The 18,608-nt window shown below is 35.2% G+C and overlaps 1 protein-coding gene across 1 annotated transcript in view; it reads left to right on the plus strand.

The window, feature by feature from the left end:
- Positions 1 to 18,608, plus strand: part of SPTA1 (spectrin alpha, erythrocytic 1) — a 98,037-nt gene that overhangs the window by 72,148 nt on the left and 7,281 nt on the right. Inside the window, 7 exon segments of the mRNA XM_074223134.1 lie at positions 121 to 283; positions 1,754 to 1,830; positions 2,811 to 3,020; positions 6,670 to 6,966; positions 10,969 to 11,081; positions 12,304 to 12,321; positions 15,080 to 15,131. Of these exon segments, the coding sequence (XP_074079235.1) occupies positions 121 to 283; positions 1,754 to 1,830; positions 2,811 to 3,020; positions 6,670 to 6,966; positions 10,969 to 11,081; positions 12,304 to 12,321; positions 15,080 to 15,131 (930 nt within the window).

An 18,608-nucleotide genomic window follows, 5' to 3' on the forward strand; every position in this document is an offset into this window, starting at 1 on the left:
AATCATGTTTCCGTTACATTTGAAACTTTCCAAGTTCTTAGCCTTGACCAGTTCTAAGGAATTAATACTTGTTGATTGATGGGTTGATATCTGTCCTTCCTTTTTATCCCTGTGAGGCAGGAGGACACACAGCACAAGGAGAAAATTACAGCCAAGATCAATGGACTGAATTCAAAGATCCCTGCTTTAGCCAAGGCAATCTCAGCCTGGAAGGCCCAATTAGAAGAGGATGCTGATTTCCAATTGTTTAACTGGAAGGCTGACACAGTGGAGTCTTGGATAAGTATGTGCAATATGAGCTTGGTATCTCCTAGATTAAGGAGCTAATGGGAAGGCTAATCTGAACTTGGAATCTTTACACATTTTCACATCATCCTTTGGAATCCTTCCATGAATTTGTATAGTTGGAATACAGTGTTGGGGATAAGTGCATTCTTTTTCAACATCAGAGATCTTGGTTTCTTGAGATTTCTGATATCACATAAGATTCTATTAAGCAGCAAAGGCAAGGAACAGCTTTCAATGTCTATTTACCTCCACTCAAGAAAGTAATTAAAATTCAAGTTTGATTATTTAAATTTATTTATTTATTAGTTTATAGAATAAAACATGCATTTCCATATCATAGCAAAATGTAAAAAATGATTTCACATGAAACTCCAAATTTATTATGTACAACTTTCTGTTCCTTTCTTTTCTGCAAGGCAAACTGAGTTAAGTAGCTTGCCCAAGGCCACACAGCTAGATAATTATTAAATGTCTGAGACCGGATTTGAACCCAGGTACTCCTGACTCCAGGGCCAGTGCTTTATCCACTACGCCACCTAGTTGCCCTCTGTTTTCATGATAAAGTGTGTGTTTATTTGATTCACATGTACCTAACTTTTTTTTTGCTGTTATTTTTGTGGGCAATGGAGTTAAGTGGCTTGCCAAGATCACACAGCTAAGTAAGTTTCAAGTTTCTAAGGCCAGATTTGAACTCAAGGTCTCATGACCCCAAGATCATTGCTCTATTCACTGGGTCATCTAGCTACCTCATAGGTACTTTATGTTTAGGAGAATGCTGATAAATATTTAACAACCAACTCCTCAGGAAAAAATGGTATACAAAACACTTTTTAAAATCTGCATTTTTAGCATTTTCTCCATCACTTTCTTAAGCCTAGGCAATTACAGAATAAGAAATTAGGACATAGCTTGCAACCTTTGTCTTTTTCCAAGATGTAAATACACTGAAAATTTAACATTTGGAACTTATGAGCTAATTTGAGTTGCTTCTAGCACACTCATCTCACACATCTTATTTTTTAAATGTGGAAATAGTTATTGCTGTATTTCTCTTTTGTGCCTTTCCACATGTGGTAGTAAAAACAAAACAAAACATCACACTGAATTTGGCCACAACTCTGAGAGTTTCTACTCTTGTTATTTTGAACAACTGAATTAACCTCTCAGTTTCCTTATCCATAAAATGACATTATTGTGTTATAAGACTTACAAGTTCTTTTCAAATACTTAGTCTTATTATCTTGTGATCTTAAAATCTCAACCCTACTGACTCATTTTAGAAGCAGCAACAAAAGGAAGTATAAATTCTAATAACTCATAACTTTTAAGAGTTAGGAAGTCCTTTATGTTACTCAGTCTAAATGTTTCTTGTTAAACTGTATAGCCTGTGCTTTCATGGAAATTATTCTTCAACCCCCTCCCACAAATTGTGATTATGTTCATAACTGTAACTCATGCTTTTCAGCTGAAAAAGAATACACTCTGAAGATCAATGGAAATGGAGGGGACCTTGCTACTTATCGTATGCTACTCACTAAGCAGGTAAGAATAAGTAGCTACCATTTACCAGGAAGTAAGCTGGTGGAAAAGTAGGGAGTCTTTGCAATGAAGAACCTGGGAAAGAAGGAAAAACCTTGTCCTCCTAAGATATTTCATGGAGGGGAGGGTTTCAATTACTTTAATCTTTCTAACGTCAACTCTTAGCAAGTAGCAATTTTTATAATCCATTTTGGGATTCAAGCTCCAAAATCCTTGTTTGATGTCCAAAAATGGTATACATTTTTGTATATGATGCAGTGTTCAGTCAGCACCCTGGACTGGAGAGAATCAGGGAATCTGAATGTTGAGTCCTGGTCCTGGATTCTGCTACCTTATGTAAAATGAGCAACTTGGATTTTGTGAATTTTGAAGTTTCTTCTGCTTTTGGATTTTTAGTTTTTCTCTTAGATTTTGAGAAAGCTACAAAATTTGAATAAGTCCCTGCTTCCTGTTTTAATGGAAATTCTATTCTCAAATGGCATGTTAAATCATCAAGTATTTATTAAGGAAATACTGAATATAGGGTATTCTGCTTCACTGAAGGGACTTATGAAATTTAGATAAGATCCTCCCCTTTGGTTTACTAGAGCTTATAACATTATAGTAGTCTATGATTCAATAAGCAAACTTAGGCTCCTACCCCTTTTTGTGCCACTGGAAATATCCCTTGTTGAGTGTAATGTGAGAGAGGTTAGATAAGGTTTGGAGTCCTAGGACTAGAGTTCATGCTATTTGCTCCTTAGTCTTATTTCTCTTAGGATCTATTTTCTTTATATATAAAATGAGAGGATTGGTATAGATATCTTCTAAATCTAAATATATAATATTTTTAACCTAAGTCAATTATGTAGACCTTATCTTAACCATCATGCTGACCCTCCCATAACCCTTACTCAAGTTTTGCTGGTGGATTGCTAGTTGTAGAGGCTTTCTTGGTCTCTATATGGACAAACTCACTTATTCCTCTAATTGCCCTCCTATAGAATACACTGGATGATGGACTGAAAAGTTTTGAACAGGAGCAACTCTCAGAAATAACAGACTTAAAAGATCAACTGGTAGCAGGGGAGCATAGAAGGGCAAGAACCATCGAGGACCGGCATGATGCCCTTCTCAAACGCTGGAACCAGTTATTGACTGCCACTGCAGCCAGAAGAGCAAAACTTCTGGAAGAGCAGCTACCCCTTCAAAAAGTAAGTCTAAATGAGAGAAATTAATAGCATCTGTGTTAAACAATATACCAGCATAAATTCCAGGTGATGTTCTTGCAATGAGAAGGATATTCATTAGGATCAAAGTTACCATGTAATTATTAAGAGCTAACATAAGGAGATAACTGGGTGTGGTCAGTTCTATTCCCCACCCCACCACCAAATAATGAGGTTAAGCAAATTATGGTGGGGTCACATCCAATGAAATTTTTATGTTTGTATCAACAATGAATCAATCTCAGATACTACTAATATTCCGTGTTTGGTTGGGTCACTCCAACCTGTTCTCACACCAGCAGAGCTAAGTTCTTAGTGATAGATCACCACTATATAGTTATATTCAAACTCTTTCAGGGTTTGAGGCACAACCCTATTGAAGGGAAATTTGCTTTATCTTGTTAGCTATTGAGCCCCAATCCAATGTATTCACTCTGTCCAAATTCACTTACTCACAAGGCAACACATTCACACAATTTATAACATTTACACAATTGGTCATTCATAAAAATGACATTTTAGATCTTAAATATTAACACTTACTTAATAATAAGAAAACTAATGCTAAATTATATAGAATAATAATAATTATAAGACTAGCTTTTCTAGATTGCATTAAGTTAAATCAAATATGTAAATAATAGAGTACATCATAGTATACATATAAACCCAAATCACACGCTTCTGTCAATGTATTCAGTTACTGGTAAAGAGTGGCCATAGAAGGAGACATTGTCCATATAGAGAAACACATGAAGGAGGAGGAAAACCCATGAACTTAAGATAACTCTGAACTGCAATGTCATTGGTTCTTTAAGGAATATCTACACCACAGTATGCTTTTCTGCATACATTATGATTATTGATCCTCATTCTTCAGCAGCTAGTATTCCTTTCTTTATCATATATAATACTGTAATATACCAAATTGTATCATATTCTATATAATGTAATAATGTGTATTATTACATATCATCTTATATAAATATATTAAATATTATATATATATATATATCTGTCATTATTGTGTGCTGAGTACTATGTTAACTGCTTTTCTGTTGTCTCAATAGACCTCACAATAACCCTGGGACACAGGTACTATTATTGTTCCCATTTTATAGATGAGGAAACTGAAACAAGCAAGTTAAATGAATAGCCCAAGGTTCATATAACTAGTAAGTCTATGAGGTCAAATTTGAACTAAGGTCTTTCTGACTCCAGACCCCATGATATACACAATGTATATACTAGCTGCCCCCAACATGACATTTCCATACTATTTCAAGTGACCAAAACTATATTTAGAAAGGTTTAGCTGTTAATGTGTACAGCAAATATTTTATTTTTAATAATTTAAATGAAATGAACATTAATTTAATAAATTAAATTAATAATTAGAATATTAGTTAATCTAATAAATTATATGAAAAATAAAAATATAATATAATATAAATAAATTATATTTTATTCTTCCCAATTACATGAAAAGACAATTTTTAGCATTCATAGTTTTAAAAATGTTGAGTTCCAAGTTCTTTTCATTGCTCCCCTGCTTCCATCCCCCAGAAGGAAAACAGCTTCATGTTATACATATGTAGTCATGCCAAACATATTTACATACTAATCATATTATAAAAGAAGACAGACCCGCTCCAAAATTTAAAAAAATACAGAAAGTAAAAAAAATAGTAATGCTTCAATTTTCAAATTCCGTCCATTCTTTCCCTCGATTTTGGAGATAGCATTTTTTTTTATCATGAGTTCTGTGGAATTATCTTGAATTGTTATATTAAGTTATTCTTTTCAAGCAGGATAATAGCTAAGTTCATCAAACTTGCTCTCTCTCTCTGGGCTTCTGCAGTCCAATTCAGTCAATTATTGACTATCGGAATTTTACACTCTCCATTAAGTTTAGAACATTGCAGTTTCATTCTAAAGCAGTGAAATTCATATTTATATTTGAATCTTTACAGAAGTTGAAAAGTACTCCTGCTCTTCCTTCTCAAGCCAGAGCTGATTGCAGCAGAGAGTAGATAGCTTTACCTTTCTACAGATCTAAGTGGGGTGGAAAGCAGTAGCTGTTACAGGAGCTTTTGGCCGATGACATCAATCTCTCTAGACCAATCAGGAATCACTCAGCTGAAGCGTTCTTTAAACTGACTGCTTCTTGGACTGAGCAGGTTTTCTAGTTCCCTGAAATGTCTTTGACCTTTTCCCTCAAGGTCGTTTCCTCTCTTTCTGCTGATGTTACTATCCCTGTGCTTGTGATTTATTAAAAAGTCCTAACACTTCAAATTTTCCCAAACAAATCCATACGTCTTTATTAAACCTTACTCAAGTCAACCAATGCTTCTGCAATTTCTCATTTTCTTGATTTTATCCACAAAAATAAATTTGAATTAACTTGCCTATCATGCCTTATTTCCGAAGTCTCCCACTGAGTAGTCTTTTTTGATGTACTTGAAATTGTATTTCTTACAATCACATTTTTCTAATTTTTAATAAATAAAAGATTCGTAATCACTATTACATTAAACTCCACCAAATTGAGGCCTCAAGTTCACAGATCTACATATTAATCATTTTCAAAGATGTCCCAATACTTTCTGGAAACTGTTTCCTCAAATGCACATTTTAGAAGGACATAATTAAAAAACTTCTTTGTCCATTTGTACTATGCATCAAAATTTTTAGCCATAAAAACAATAGTAGCAATACCTTACATACTTTAGCAATGAATATAAATATCTTTTTTTTACATATTGTTTTCTTACTTTTCTCATCATTGATATATTTCTTTTTTTTAATTAGATGTTTTTCCCCCAAGGCAATGGGGTTTGCAAAGGCCACACAGCTAGGTAATTATTAAGTGTCTGAGGCCAGATTTGAACTCAGGGACTCCTGACTCCAGGGCTGGTTCTCTATCCACTGTGCAACCAAGCCACCCCCATTGATATATTTCTTAAAGAGATATCATACTTCATATTTGCCATGTGCTTAAGTACCTAGAGATACAAAGGTGGAAAAAAAGACTCTTTCTTGCAAGGATCTAACAATTTAACAATTTAATTAAAGGGATCACACGCAAATAATTTTTATATACAGTATAAATGGCAGTTAGTCACAGTGAGAAAACCCCATCAGTGAGGAAGGTTAGGAAAATTCATGCAGAAGATCAGATTTTAACTGAGTCTTAAAAAGAAGGCAGGAACTAGAGCTAGGAAGAGAGAACATGTCAGGTATGTAGGGTAATCAGTGACTGGTTGGGGATTTTCTGAAATGGAAATTCTCGGGAGAACTCACCAATGCGAGAAAGGGGACATCAAAGGCAGAAAGGGATGGAAACTGAAACATGATGGTTAAGGCAGAAGTTACACTATTTAGAGACTTCTATATGTTGACTCAAATGTTAGTTCCCTTTTCTGCTATTTTAAAGTGCTGTTCATCATGTATCTGATAAATGTCGTTTCTCTAGAATATGGCAATAATTTAGTGAATGGAAAATGAGCGAATGAATGATAAAGAAGCTCTCTCTCTCTCTCTCTCTCTCTCTCTCTCTCTCTCTCTCTCTCTCTCTCTCTCTCTCTCTCTCTCTCCCTCTCTCCTCCATCCCCCCTTCTCTTCCTCCCTCTAGGCTGAAGACTTGTTCTTGGAGTTTGCCCAGAAAGCTTCTACCTTCAACAACTGGTGTGAGAATGCAGAGGAGGACCTTTCTGAACCTGTACACTGTGTTTCTTTAGAAGAGATTAGGCAGCTTCAGAAGGATCATGAGGCCTTTCTGGCCTCCCTCCCGGGAGCTCGAGCTGACTTTGACCACTTGGTGGAACTGGATCAGCAAATTAAGGCCTTGAACATTCCCTCCAGTCCATATACTTGGTTAACTGTGGAGGTTCTAGAAGGTATCTGGTTGAACCTGCCCAACATCATCAAGGTATGATGGAGCTAGTCCTAGGGCCATCAACTATAGTAAAAAGAACATTTGAGTAGTAAATTTCTGAGGCTGAATTTGAAATCAACTCTTCCTGATTCTAGGAGCTTGGGTCAATGCCTCATAAACTATCTTTCTATGACTTCTTTTTGCCCTGGAAGGTTACCTTTGATAGTCATTTTGACTAGATTCCATCTGGTCTCCTTGACCAGAGTTCTCTCAGGACTATGAATATCTCGTTCCATTGTTTTATCCTTATGTTGACCTTGGCTTCTCAACTGTTATGGTAAAGACTTTGCAAGACCTAGCACATTGGAAAAGCTTTAATTAGGTACCCAGTGATAGAGTGTGAATGTGTCATATGAGATTCAACTAGCTTAATTCAGAGAGTTCCATCATCAAAAAGATGGCATTCAGATGATGAATGTGGAATGCTAGAGCAAATTACAAATATGATTTACTCAAAGGTGAATGGATGCAATCAGCATTAGTGGAGTGAATACTATTGGTGAAGTCATAAGTCACTGAAATCAAGCATAAGGATTCTGGGACAGGAGAAGGGACTGCAAAGAAATATTTATGCCATATTACATTTTTGAAAGTAATAACCCCTACTAGGGAACTACATCCTTGCTAGGGGATACCTTCACTGGTAGCTTCATCCAGAAAGTTAAATAAGCATTTCTAGGAAGAAACTTCAGTACTTTCTCAGGGCAGTGGACAGGAAGATAAAAACAACTTAATTCTACTGATGGCATTATTGGACATGGATCAGATATATCAATTCATTATTTGCATCCCACTTATGCTTAAATTAGAAATCAAGGCAGGAGACAATATAGGGGAATTTTGGAGGGGAAATAAAAGGAGAAACAAAAGCTGAAAGAACTAAGATCATGCATTTAGGAAAGAGGAACCTGAGGTGTAAGTTAATTATGGTTTCTAGTATTAGGGATATTTTTTAAATAAAAATACTCAGTTTGAGGAATGAAAATTGGAAAAAAAAGAAGCCTTAGTTAGATGAAGATTAGGTATTGAGAAGACTCATAATCTGATAGGTATGAATTCCTCAACCATAGTATAAGAAAGTCAGGGGAGAGTGGGTACCTAATCTCACATCACATATGTTCTTAAACATTTTTGTGTTATATTATTGTCATCATCATCATCATCATCATCATCATCATCATCAATCAACATTTCTTTAGAACCAATTATATGTCAAGGACTATTTTAAGTACTGGGAATACAAAGAAAGTCAAAAACTCAGCTCTTGCCTAGGAGATAACATTCTGCTAAAGAAAGACAACATGTAAACAATCATGCATTCATACAATATATCAGTGTGAATAGAATATAACCTCACAGAAAAGACACCACTAGTGGGATGATGTGGGGTACTAGGAAAGATTGTCTGCAAAGTGTGGGCAAGGAAGGAGAGTATTCCAGGTAGAGGGGACATGGGACTTTGTGGCAGTCTGGTAAAGCCTATGACACCTTCTCAAAATAACATTTTCCAATTTATAAAATAAAATGAATAGGAAACCAATGATTATTTAGAAATAATTATCAACTATATAAAACATATATATCAAACAAGGGTGGTTGAGGGTCATATTAAGAAAGAACAGATGTCTGTACTTAAGATGTTGACAGATAGCTAAAGAGGAACACACACATACAGTCTACAAAACCATGTAGTTAGCTATTGATTATCTGCATGTGGATAATTCTATTTGGAACTTGTCTAGGGCAAAGTACATTTCACCATTTGCTCAGAATGCCCTTGAGCCATATTCACTTCACAGCAGCATATGTTGATTTGGCCCAAGGAATAAAAACTCTTTCTTTAATATCAGTTTTTAAAATGCAGGTTATTTCAGCTAAAGGATTTTATGTAGAATTTCAAGGCCAAACAAAAATGAAATCATAGAATGACTTCATTAGACAGAATCATCAATAATATTTAGTCTAACAGCTTAACTTTAAGCAGTTAAGTGACTTAGTGGATATAGGGCAAGGGAATTAGAGTCAAACTTCAAATCCTGACTCAGACACTTGCTTTTCACTTAATCTCTATGAATAAAGGAATAGCTACTTTAAAGGGTTGTTGTAAGGATCAAATAAGTTAATATATGTAAAGTGCTTTAAAAACCATAAATCCTATCTATTAATATTTTATATTACATTTTATAATTATAATTCTATAATTGAAAAGAGCTACACTCATACAGGAGTAGTGAAGAGTCTAAGGTACTACAACCAAGCCAGAGACTAAGGTAACTCTAGGACCCTCTATTACTCATTCAAATTGGGAGCTTTAATTCCCTTCAGATTACCCATTATTGGGGATTATTGGTGGTGTCATGGTCTTTTGTGTGAATAACTTAGAATTGATTACTTATAAAAATGCCTTCATCAGATATTGTATTGGATATTTGGATAATGCAGTATTGGTCCAGAAATGGCCTGGGAAGACTTCCTTGAAATAATTTTGAACTGTAACATTCATTCAATAAATTCAACAAATAATTGCTAAGATTTTATCATATGTAAAGTAACATAGCATAGCAGAAAGAAAATTAGATTCAGGGAAAGGAAGATATGGGTTCATTTCTACCCTCTGGTAGACATGCTGGCTATGTAATCTGGGAAAAATCTCTTAATGTCTCAGTGTTCTAAAATTTGCACACATTATATTCCAATTACTAAATCAAATATCTCATTTTATTTCCAGACTGGGAGATGGATGCTATTCCTATATTCCTCCAGTTAAGGAAAATGAGGCAGAAGTTGAGAGATTTGCTCAGTGTCACATAGCTAGTAAGCATTTGAGGCCATATTGGAATTTATCTTTCTGTCCTGCTCTTCATTATACTATATAACAGCCTTTAGGTAACTTTTTATGATTATAGATTATAGGGAATCTATTGACCTGAACTTGTGAAAGGAGTTTCTTCATTTGGGATTTCCTGATATCAACAAATTCTCATCACTTCTCAGCCTTTTGGCTAAGATCAAATGTAGTATCAATAAATTCTCAAGTCCAATACTGATCTCTGTTTTATTATGTAAAAAGTCTTATGCTAGATGGTGAATCTTGTTGTTCTTTTTTTTGTTCATCCATTTCAGTTATTTCCAACATTTTGTTATCCTATTTTGGGTTTTCTTGGCATATATATTGGAATTGTTTGCCATTTCCTCCTCTAGTTCATTTTTCAGACGAGAAAAACAAGATTAAGTCACTTGCCCAGGTTTGCAAAGCTGGAAATAAGTATTTAAGGTCAAATTTGAACTCAGGAAGTTGAGTTAAAAAAAAACTGTGAAAAATATTAATGATCCTGTACCACCTAACTGCCCCCAGATGGTGCGTAGGCTGTACAAAGATGTTGAAGATGCAGTCCCCAACTGGCTTTAATGTGCTTATAAACCAGTAAGAACTCTGATGATATGTAAACATGTGATGAAATAAATCTAACATTAAGCAGTTTGTTATAAGTATCAATAACATATTTATACTGCCCTTTCAAATTTATAATTATTGTTATTCCCATTGTAGAGATGAGAAAACTAAGTAACATTAGATGAAAAATTACTTGCCTCAAGTTGAATAGCTAGTAAGATATAAATCCAAGCATCAAACTGAAGTATTCAATCTTCAAATCCAATATTTCTTTCCAATATAGTCCAGTAGGACAAACAAGGTACTAATGGAACTCAGACATAATAACTTCATGTTGGAGTAATAAGGGAAGGTTCCATGGCCACTAAATGAAGCCATGTATAGGATTTTGATAAGTATAGATTAGGGACAGTTTGTTCCAGTAAGATGGTATAGTAAAGGGAGGTATAGGGCAGGAAGCAGTACATGGGACTTCTTAGGTGACAGTTTTTATCTGAGAAGAGGAAAATGTGATGCTACTTTGGAAGATAGTATAGTGATTTAGTGGTATAAACAAGATCTTCCAAAGAATTCTTACTTTTGTCTCTGGCTTGGGCTTGCAGGAACGAGAACAGGAACTACAAAAAGAGGAAGAAAGACAACTGAAGAATTATGATCTGTGCCAAGAGTTTGAACAAGATGCCAGTGTATTTTCCCAATGGATCCAGGAAACCAGGTATCCTATCCCATTTGGGTCCCTCAACTTCCATAAGGGAGGAATTTATCACATTGTGAAATCTTGGATCCTAGAGTCTATTTTTCTTAAAAAGGAGATCCTATGGGGGAAAATACTACACTCCCAAAGAGACATCAGTGGCTGTACTCTGTTTCTCCCTTCACCATGAGCATTGATTTGCTTTTTGGGAAAGGCTGAAGAAGATACCAAACATAAGCAAAAGTTCAAAGTAATTTGGGGCCTACAATGTATTACTGACCCCTCCTGATATTGTCTCTGCTTTCACTGTTATCTTTGTGGCATCCCACAGGGACCTATATGCCTAGGTATTGTCATGAAATCATACCCCTCTTATCCTCTTATTACTCATAAATTACAACAAATTACTTTGGTCCGATGAGCTAATTTGCAATAAAGTATAAATATTTGGTGGTGGCTTATCATAGAATTGGGGGGAAAAGTTTTAGAAATCATCCAGTAGAACACTTTCCTTTGACAGTTGGGAAAATTATGGCCCACAGAGATTATCTAAGGCTTCTTATGTCACTGTACTTGAGGAACATTATTCTTTTGGAAAAAAGGGAGGTTAGAGATAGCAATATATTAAACCAAAGGCACTAATTTCTAATGCTGCAGTTTGTAATATTATTTAATATTAAGTACATGAGAGACAGCTTAGAATAGTGTTTCTACCCCCACCCTAAGACAAAACTCATTGTATCATTGAATCGACGTTCAGTCTATACCAAAAAGCAAAGTTTGACTCTGATGAGGTCGTCCTGGGCCAAGAAGAAATAAGACAATGATCTGAAGGATATCAGGAAGTGAGACTGAAGGAAATCAGATGGTAGGCATAAAGAAAATTACTCAAACATAGGGTCTCCCTTTTTAAACTTTTTTCTTTCATGTTTTGTGAGGATCTGGTAGGTTCTGTTAATGGTAGACTGTAATATTCTTTGAACCTATGGAGATAAACTCATGGGCACAGAAGAAAAGGCTGACTTGATCAGAGTGAAGATTTGGGGTCTGGGTGGGACTGGTATGCAATTGGCAATAAGATTGACTTCTGATGTCAGAAATTTGAGGGTTAACATCTTGGTCAATGAACACACTCTTCAAATCAATAAATCAGAACCATAGTTTTGTATTGAATAATTTGAACTGACATTTTTTTTCCTTTTTTGTTCCCTTCTGGCTTCTGTTCCTGGAATCCCTTTTTTAGGGCTTATTTCCTAGATGGGTAAGTATTGAACTTTATATTTAATATGAACAATGGGATGGAAGGGATAAAATGGTAAGTAAAGTAGGCAGTCTGTCAATGATTGCTTGGTGCTCAGGCATTATAGTACTCATCCTTGATTTAACTTGTAGTGAACTGTAGATTGTAGTGAGTAAGAAATAATATTAATGACAACTTACATTTCTATAGCTGTGATTGGGGAGCCAAATCATTTTATATTGATACTTAAGATATTCTTGTGACATAGATAAAGGAGAATCATTATCCTCACTTTTTTAGTCTCAATTTATGATTTAATCAATATGAGAAACTTCTAGTATGGAGACTTCCTCCATTTCCAGTCAGAAACTCTTCTGTAAGAGTAATAAGATCAGAACTGGAAAGGATTTTAGAAGTGATCTATTTCATGTCCCTAATTTTATAGATGAGGAAACAGTTCTAGACATTTCCTCTAGACATTCAACCTAGAGAGGTTAAATGGTTTTTCTTTTGTCACATAGTCAGAATTTGCCAGAGGCACAATTTGAATTCATTTCTTTCTGAAGCACACCACAAGATTCATTTTATCAATGAGAAAATGAAGGTCACAGAAACAAACTTAACTGAGTGTCAAAGCCGAAGCTTTGCTTTCTAAGTTCAGGGTTTTCTCCCATTTTGAACTTGTTTCTGTCCCCTGGCAGTCACAGACAAATAAAGACAGGTAGGCTAGTAACATCATAAGTCAACTTATAAAATTTTCTACCATCACCATGGTAAAGTAATGTAACTGCTTTGATTCCCAATCTTCTCTACTTACCATGTACTGCCAAAATGCTATCATAGAAGGAACTCTTGATTTAGTGACAGAAATATTTTATTCTAACTCTATTATCAACCTTAACTGTTTGACCTTGGGCAAGATGCTTGACTTCTTTGAAGCTAGATATCCTCATTTATAAAATGTGAATTAAAATACTTATCCTTTGTTTCTAGACTATATAGAGCAAGTATTGGAGTGACTAAAGAGTGGCTCCTGGCTAGACTATATTCATTTGTAAGCCCAGCCCACAGAACCAATCAATCAGTAGACATCCTAGAGAGATGCTGCAGATAGACAATGAACTGAGACTTGAATTGAATATAGAAGAAAGACAATGGATTGGATAGAATTTGAGAAATAGTACAATGTTTTCAGTGACTTTGAGCTTCTCCCTGAAATAAAATACCACCTTTTAAATAAGTATATTTTTCTGGTATGACTCTCTGGCTGCAATCAAGGAATACCAAAGGCTCTGGGAAATAGAAATTGCAGGTCACTCAAAGGGTAATGGAGAGATGCTTGGTGAGTGTAAATAGGCTGCAGCGTGTTACAAATGATGAATTGCATCCACAAAACTGGTAGAGAAAAATCATCAAAGAAATGTTATCACCAGAAAAAGAAGTAGACTGGTCAAAGAACAAAAGGTGGGCAGCCCATATGCTATATTAGTATCCATGTAACATCAAAACATCTAGAAAGAGATCCTTACCAGTCCCTTGGAAAATCTGTGGAAGATTTATAGGAGGGTATGTACAAGATAGATTGAGAAGACATTTCAGGGACCTGTGATCACAGGTCCATCAAGTGTTGTATTAGTTAAGATCCTGTATGAAAAAGCATTTTGTCATTCTAAATCCTTATGCAAATATAAGCTATTGTTATAAACTCAGGCATACCATTAAGGTTGCAAGAAAAATCAATTAATCAACAAGAATTTATTAAACAGTTCCCATGTGATAGGCACTATGAAAAGCCTTAGAATATAAAGAAAAATAAAAAGTAGTTTGAAAGTGTTTATTTTTTTAATGGGGGAGCCAACAAATGCATAAATGAGTACATCAAAGATAAATTGTTGTTGAGCTTCATTTTTGAAGAGGTCCATTGCCATCATGAAAAAGATAACTTGCTCATGAATTGAATTTAGGTAAGGCAGAGTTGCAACAAAGTTTTTTGCCTTATTCTTGATGACTCACTTTATATAGAAAGTAGTTTTATAAAGGAAGGCACTAACTGCTAGAGGTTACTTAAAAAGGGCTCTTGGTGGTGTTCAGCTTATATCCTAAAGAATGGCAAATATTCTAAGAATTGAAAGTGCGGAGGCAAAGTTTTCCAGGCATGAAGTGTAGCAATTACAAAGAAGCTAGGGTTTCAAGTGTAAGGAAAACAGAGGAGGCTGGATTATAGTGTGAGAAGGAGAATGTGTTAAAAGTATTGAAAGATATTAAGAAACCTGATTGCAAAGAGTTATTAAGTGCCAACCAATCAACCAATTAATCATTCAATAAACATTTGTCAAATAACCTCTATGTACTAGGGATTACTAGGGGTACAGATACAAAGAAAGAAACAATCCCTATGATGCCAATTTTGATTTCCGTGATTTTAATTTCTGTCCTGTAACCTGTCAGAATCAAAATTAAAATAGGAATTGATGAGGAAAAGAATGGGCACAAAGTGATTTGGAGCTGTGAGAGCCCCATTCTAGACTGAACAAACTAAGGAAAAAATCATCCTCTCTTATTAATTGAGGAAAGTTTCTTAGGAAATGAGAATTTGGAGGATAATTGAAGCACAGGGAAGTTGTAAGGTGGGAGAGCATTTTACATACACAGCATCACTCAGGAAACAATGGGGAGCAGAAGAGGAGAGACAAAAATGAAGAGGCTTTGAGCAGGTGGAACTCCACAGGCACCGTCAATCTCTATAATTTGTTACATTTTTCTCTGCTTTTTTGACTAGATCATTGCTCAAGGAAACTGGCACCTTGGAATCCCAGCTGGAAGCTAATAAAGTAAGTGCCTACAGTGCCTGTGGCCACTTGAATCACAGAGAGCAAGAAAGTTCTGCTTAAAGGGATGAACTGGTGCCATCAATGTGTTCATTCAAACATCACATAGTGGAAAAATTAGACTAGTTCTATTTGGACCCAGAAGGAAAACTTAGGAGCCTCCAGTGGGTAAAATTTGGGCTTTATGTCAAACAATTCAGACCAAAACCAAAATGCCCCAAATTACTCTTTTATAATTAGTCACTCCAAAATGGAATGAGTCATCTCAGGGGGTGGCAGATTCCCTCTTGTAGATTTTCAGGCAAAAGCTGAATGAGGGCTTGTGGAATATGTGACTGCGGGGATTGTGTTTGACTATTGGTTGTGCTAAAATAGCAAGATACAAGTTTTTTTTTTTTGTTTATTTTTTAATGACTCATTTCCAAGGTTGTTAAGTTTTTAATCCTTTATTCTACTTCTTTCCCTTACCTTCTTTTAATGAAACTTTCAAACGATCTGAAGAGGGCTGGACTACACAACTGCTGAGGTCCCTTCTAACTCTCAAATTTGAGATTCTAAGATTTAGTCAGTTCAATCGAAGGTATTTGTCATACCATTTATGTTGTATCATGTAGCTCAAAAAAGAATGGTGAGATGTGACCCAATGGAATTTTTCAATTATTCAAATGGTTGCTCTGGTGCCATGTAGAATCATTTTAATCCTCAACTTTGATGAGTATGTGTGGGATACAAATCCACTTAAAAAAACATAGAGACTCCTCTGAGCAAAAAAAAAGTTTATTTTGGCTTTTCTCAAGAACAGGACACAGTCCAAGACTCACAAAAGTAGTGAATTGACAGTCAAGCAAGATTATATGGCCTAAGGTAATTCCCTCCTCCTCCTCCCTATCCACCCTCTCTATCAACTCATTGGTTAGTCTTCAGAGTTACATTCTACTTGTGAAAATCTACCCCAGAAACAAAGAAAAGAGTAAAAGGATTTCATAAAATATTCCTTCACCAACCAGATAGTGATAATAACCTTCAGAATTATAACTATCTTATTGAAGTAATGTAACTTGTCTTGGAATGCAAGGTCAAGAACAGTCTACTTATCCTCAAACAAAGAGGAGCTTTATGAGTGAACTTCTTTGGAATGCAAGGTTTTTATCATGGGAAAAGTAGTCTTATCAAGAGTTAGGAGAGTGAACCACCTGTTTGTAATATAAGGGGCTTTCTTCTAGAAATAGTTTAAGAATAATATTTTGGGGGGCAGCTAAGTGGTACAGTGGATAGAGCACCAGCCCTGAAGTCAGGAGTACCTGAGTTCAAATCCTGCCTCAGACACTTAATAATTACTTAACTGTGTGGCCTTAGGCAAGCCACTTAACCCCATTGCCTTGCAAAAATCTAGAAAAAGAAAAAAGAACAATAGTTTGTTTTTTCTTTAATATTTCTTAAGGACTTCACTAGGAATAAAATACTGAAATTTTATTGGGAATATTGCACTCAAGTGTATGATCTTGTTCATGGGGTTCTTTTCTCCTGATGCTGATTTCAACAATACCCAAAATTATCATCACATATAATTCTTTTTCATGTTTTTCCTTTCAAATTCTCCTGTCCAATATGCTTAAAACCGCCCTTGATTTCTTTTAATATCTCAACAATTCAATAGATATTTATTGTCTACTATGTTTTAGGTATTGTGCCAAGCCCTTATTATAATAAAAGATGAGAAAGTCTCTTTCCTCAAGAAGTTCACAATCTAATAGGAAATGTAACAAGCAAACAAATACATAAAAGAAAAACTATATATGGATGAATAGGAAATGATCATTAGAGGAAAGGCACTAGAATTAAGAGGGATTGGGAAAGGTTAAAGCAGCTAAGTGTCACCGTGGATAAAGCTCTGGGATTGAAATCAAGTTGACTTGTCTTCCTGAGTTCAAATCTACCTCAGACTCTTACTAGATTGTGTGACTCTGAGCAAGACACTTAATCCCTAATTACCTTAGGTTCTCCTCCATAAAATGAATAGGAGAAGAAAATGGCTAGTCAAGAAAGCAGCAAATGGAGTCACAAAGAGTGAGACACAGCTAAAACAATTGTAGAAATGGAAAAAGCAAATGTTTCCTGTAGTCCATGAGATTTTATTTGAGACTTCAGGGAAATCAGAGAAGCCAGGGGCTAGAGATGATGAGGAAAGAGGATTCTAGTCATAAGTGACAGCTCACAGAAATGCCCAGAATCAAGAGTCAGAGTATTTTATTTATGGAACAGTTAGTAACTTGAGGGATACCAGTGTGATACCTAGATCAATATAGAGGTCTCACAGCTCTATTCTTCAATTAATTATTGAAAAAATGGACTGAACCTGAGAGATTATCCAGTTCAACCATTTTATTTTACAGCTTTTTTTAAAGTTAAGAGGGACCCCTGACAGAGATCTTCCCAAAATCATGAATCAGCCACAGTCAGAATTTGAACTTTAATTTTTTGCTGTCCCTGAGATAAAATAATATTTAATCCAATACTGTTTTCTTATGAAACCTAGGACTAGTTTCCTCTCATTGTCAATCAATGTATACCCAGAAAATGAAGGTCAATTTTAGCATCAGCCAGAGCCATTATAGTTTGGCAAATTCTGGGCCCCCAAGCTAACATGCCTTAAAAAAAATTTTGTTCCTCTCTTTCCCTTCTCTGATTACTAGCTCTTAAGAAAAAAAAAGTCTCCCAATATGATGTTATGAAGAATATGTGTTTATTCTGATAGATATAGATATGAAGATATAGGTCTAGAGATAAAGATATACAGTTAGCTCCCCTCTCCTCTAATCAGAATTAAGAAAAATGATTTCAAAACATCATAAAATGCATCCCTAAACCAAAATGGAGTACTATGAGGGATAATTTAATATTTTGAATTATTTGTGTCAAAAATTCTTTCCCTTACTTAGAATATTTATTTCTATTAAAATAAATGAAATAAATTCCCCACAGTGGGAATATTATAGATTTCAAAGTTAGGGGAGGCATAGCATTCCCTCAGATACTATGGACTTTATGTGTATAGCATACCAGGGGTTTTCCTAGCCTGCTCTAAGGAGACTATTTTAGTTTGACTGAATGACAGAGTGATATAATAACTTATCTGTGTTAATGGAGAGATAAATTAGCCAGGATAGATGCCATATAAAGCCTATATGTTTTGGTAATAGAAACTGGCCCAGGAGAGTAAAGAACTTGTTCAGTGTTTGAAAAGATCTGAGAGTTCAGATTTTAACTACTGGGCAGTTATCTTAAAGTCGACAGAATGTACATCATGGCTATCCCTCTACCATTCTTTTCCCTTAGTTTATAACTGTCTGCTCTTTTCCAATTTTCTTTGGATAAAAATGGAAATCCTAGATAACTGAGAACTAACTATCAATCAATTGAAATGTGCTAGAATCCTATCTTCCCTCTTGTCCCTCAATTCATGATAAAGATAACTGTCAG

The sequence above is a fragment of the Macrotis lagotis genome, chromosome 2 (genome assembly GCF_037893015.1).
Source record: "Macrotis lagotis isolate mMagLag1 chromosome 2, bilby.v1.9.chrom.fasta, whole genome shotgun sequence".
NCBI classification, from domain to species: Eukaryota; Metazoa; Chordata; class Mammalia; order Peramelemorphia; family Peramelidae; genus Macrotis; species Macrotis lagotis.